Source organism: Galendromus occidentalis, unplaced genomic scaffold (genome assembly GCF_000255335.2).
Source record: "Galendromus occidentalis unplaced genomic scaffold, Mocc_1.1 scf7180000076299, whole genome shotgun sequence".
Classification (NCBI taxonomy): Eukaryota; Metazoa; Arthropoda; class Arachnida; order Mesostigmata; family Phytoseiidae; genus Galendromus; species Galendromus occidentalis.
Window position 1 is genome coordinate 1 of NW_003804288.1, and position 4,196 is coordinate 4,196.

At 46.9% G+C, this 4,196-nt stretch overlaps 1 protein-coding gene and 1 pseudogene across 1 annotated transcript; one reads left to right on the plus strand and one right to left on the minus strand.

The window, feature by feature from the left end:
- Window positions 1–196: 196 nt before the first annotated feature.
- Window positions 197–1,818, plus strand: LOC108865119 (uncharacterized; annotated as a pseudogene).
- Window positions 1,819–1,892: 74 nt separating this feature from the next.
- LOC100903446 (uncharacterized) lies at window positions 1,893–3,650 on the minus strand. The gene has a single exon (XM_003738709.1). The coding sequence runs from the start codon at window positions 3,648–3,650 to the stop codon at window positions 1,893–1,895; it is 1,758 nt and encodes a 585-aa protein (XP_003738757.1).
- Between the last annotated feature and the right edge of the window lie 546 nt (window positions 3,651–4,196).

Consider the following 4,196-nt stretch of genomic DNA (forward strand, 5'->3'; position numbering starts at 1 on the left):
GAGCCCGGCCGATCCCAGAGGACTGGCGCTTAGGACGGGTGTCACTCCTCATGAAGAGCACCTCGAAAAAAGGGATGCTCAAAACGTATCGGCCACTCACAATATCACCGATATTGTACAGGCTATTCGCGCGAATACTATGCCGAGAAATCCAGGATTGGATGGAACAAATCGGAAGTAATCGGTGAAATGCAATATGGCTTCAGAAAAGACAGTAAGAGGAGAAGATTGCATTTTTATCTTGACTTCTGCCATCGAAATTGCTAGGCAGGAGAAGGCAGGCCTGAATAACCTGCTTCTTGGACTGCACCCGTGCCTACGATCGAAATTGACAGGGGCACGACTCTGGGAGGTTCTGGAGAAGAAAGGCATGCCAGAACCTATCATAGAACTACTCAAACTTCTATACACCGATAACAGAGTAGCACTCCATTATAATGGCCACAAATCCAAAACCATACGAACGGAGATTGGACTCCGACAGGGTTGCCCGTTGAGTCCCATCCTATTCATCCTGTACATATCAGAGCTCGAATCGAAGCTACAGCAAACAGGAATCGGATTTAAGGTCAGATTGCCAGGAAAATTGTTCGACACTGAGCGAGAAAGACATCTCTCGATAAGTGGACTATAATTCGCTGACGACTTGGTACTCATCTCACAGACCCGAAAAGGCATGGTCACATTACTAGAGGTAGTATCGAGTTTTGGGGACCAGATGAGTCTCCAATTCAATCCTAGCAAGAGTGCCATTATAGAATATGCGCCATGTAGAGACTCAGAAAAGGAATTCGAAGTCCAAAGCCGGGCGCTACCTACTCTCAACTCCTACAAGTACTTAGGCATCACTCTCTGTGATGGGAAAAACTACCTGGAGGAGCAAGAGAAGGTCTGGGAATCGAAAGCAGAAAAAGTTCTGCGACAGATGCACGCCAAATCACTCTGGAGATTAACAGATTTGAGGTGACTAAGATCCAGTGGAAGAGCACGGCGGTACCTGGATTGACATATGCCAACTCGGTAACCACCATGTCCGCGAAACTGCGGCGGAGACTCGAAACCCTACAACGGGAGGCTGGAAGATGGGCCCTGGGGGAACCCAATGCGAACACCGCCATAGAATTTATAGACGGAGAGCTGGGATGGTCCACGTTCGAAGCCAGAGAAGCAAAGAGTAAGCTAATATATCAGGCTAGAATCAATGAGATGAGCGAGACGAGGTGGCCAAAGGCAATCCAGACAATGATGAAGATTGCGAGTATACCCACCAAACTTCAAAAGAGAAGTCTCGAGTTGAAGAAGAAATTCGGATGTCAGAGCATCCGGGAAATACCAAGGTCAACTCTAAGAGTGAGTCTCGGTGTATACAAAAAATACGTTAACGAAACCATCAAAAACAAACTTGACCAAGATTGGGTCGAAGGGATGTCCGAGAAGAGAACCCTTGAACGGTACAGGACTTATAAAACGGTGCGAGGAAATATCGAGCACATCTATGACAATACGAGAGGCAGTCGCCTTCTCGCGAATGCTAGAGCGGGATGTTTACAGACTAGAAAATTTAGGTCTCGTTTCAAAAACATCGGAGCGACCTGCCTGAGGTGCGGGAGAGAAGAGGAGACCCAGGAGCATGTGATCCTCGAATGCGAAGACCCCCCGGATGCTGAGTGTATAATACGGAAAAGACTGGGCCTACACGAAGAAAGCACCCCGAAGATGATTTCCGACACAAAAGTAATGTTGGAAGAGTGGGAAAAGAGGAATATCGACAATCCCGACGGACAAATCGCGAAGCCGCATCCGCCAACGACCAGCTGAGCCATCGCCCCTATATATTAGGGTCTCTCTCTATGTTCGAGATTTGAACATAGCTAGGGAAGGTCAATAAACAATCAAATCAAATCAAATATATGCAGTTCCATTCGATTCGGCTCAGAGCCCAGCGTGTAGTGTCTATCCAAAGCGATCCCCTCTATTTTGTGAAGATTGGATAGGAAATTATTGTAAGCCTCCAGACAAGTCCCGGTCAACGGTGAATCCCAATCCAATTTTGTTTTCCACAATTGTTGTAACAAAACTTTTGCGGCTATGATGCTTGGGCTCAAAATGCGGAGAGGATCAAATATTTGAGGTATTCCTCTTAGAAGTCTTCGTTTAGATGGGACTCCCGAACTGAGTTCCGATAAAGCCCCTTTAACGGAAACGTGAATTTTATCCGTTTCTTGATTCCAGCATATGCCCAAAAATTTGGCATCTGCTTTTCCCGCTTTCACTTCCGGGGCCTCCACAGGCGAAATTTTTTGAATGAAGTCGCCCAGAGACTCACAGTTCGTTTGCCACTTTTTTAGAGGGAAATGCCCATCTTGGAACACCTCGAAGAGTACCCGAATTTTCGATTGAGCGTCCTGGAAAGAGTCCGAACCGAATACACAATCATCCATATAGAAGGTCTCAAGAATTTCTCGGATGAACTCTTTGTCCTTTGGACGACTTCTCGCAGCTTGCTCCAAGTGGTGTCTGATACCCTGGCAGTGAATAAAAGGAGAGCATACGAGACCGAAGTCCAATCTAGTAGCCCAAAATTCTACGATTTTTGCTTGAGGGTTTGTGCTAATTCCGAGCGGCCAGAAAAACCGGAGGAACGTGCGATGGGCCTCGGCCACCTTAAATTGTAGAAAGGCCTTTTCTATATCCGCCGTTAAAGTGTATTTGTATCGACGGAATTTGATGTACACTTTGAGGAGATTTGGCAAAAGAAAGGGACCGACGTGTAGTATGTCGTTCAGGCCCGCTTCATTGACTTTCCGCGCGCTGGCGTCTTTAACGAGTCTGGTTTTCAGGCCCAATGGAGCCGCCGGGCTAGTTTTGAACACTGCTTGTATGGGCAAATAATGCGCCATCTGATCCGGCTTTCTAGGTGAAGCTCGTTCAATGAAATCGTGGGCTAAATAATTCGCTACTTCATCGTCCACCGCCTTGAGCTCAGTGGGCTTTTTGGATAGCTTTTTCAAGAAGCTCGACACGATGTAGCGTCCGTCAGGATCCCGTTTGATGGTCTCCTTGAAGTGCTCAATGAGAGCCTCGTTCAAGGTATCTTTCTCTTCTTCTTGAGTTTTATCATCCAGTCCTAGACTTTCGGATTTCCAGAGCATTTGCAAATCCATGACCGTTATGTGCTGTTCGTCGGAGATCGCCCGAGGCTTGACCCCAGTCAAAACAATATTCGGCGAGCTTTCCGCAGGTCGCGACAGTATTGTTGCTGGTTGAAGTTGGTCTACTTTGCCATACAAGACCGAGCTCAATAGCGAGGTACCCTTTGATTCAGGGCCACAGAATACCCAACCGAAAATGGTGTTGGTCGCGAGTATGTCACCGAAGGAACGCTGCGAATCAAGGTCGATTTGCGCCAAATGGTCAGCACCGATAAGCATTTCAATAGAACGAGGAAGATTTCCCTCGATATGATCCGCGATTGGGTTCAAGTTCCATGTTTCCGATATAATTGGCAGATCTGACGCCGTCACAGTCTCTGATTCCAGACCACAAATTTCGACAGCTTTATTGTTATCAAACCTGCTCCGAAGCATCAGTCCGTGGATGTTGTAAGGTCGTAAGTCCGAGATTTGTCCGCCGAGGGTTGCTATAGACATATTGACCGAATCCGGTGGGACTGACTCCAGTTCGTCCAAAAGTGAGGAAGAGATATATGAATTCTGAGATCCAGGATCTAGTAGAACTCGGCAGAGTTTTCGACGGTTTGCCAACTCCGCCCATACGAAAGCCGTCCTCAAGAGAATCGTGTCATTAACGATAGATGAAGCCACGTTTGCTGACGACTGCGTCGATTGTACGGCGTTTAGATCCGCCTGTGCCTTCTTACAAATCACAGCGTAATGGTTTTTCCCACAGAGTCTGCACTTGTGTCTCGGACCATTTCGACAGTTTCGCGCCTCGTGATTTAGTTTCAAACACTTATAGCAAGCTTTCGCCTTGTTTAATTTGTCCATTCGTTCCTCGTAGGTTAACGGAGTTGGGCATTTGAAAGAAGGATGGCTTTCTTCGCAAAAAACACAGACCGTATTGCGATTTGTTGATGGTGAGGTGTGTTTTGTAGACAAGAAAGCGAAAGAAGACTGTTTGTGGCTTATAGCGCCTTGTTCGTTGGAGTTTGACTTCCATGATGGTTTGTTTCCCCA

Excerpts from the sequence above, each read along its gene's own strand:
- LOC100903446 (XM_003738709.1), bottom strand. The coding sequence starts at position 3,650 with ATGTCTATAGCAACCCTCGGCGGACAAATCTCGGACTTACGACCTTAC.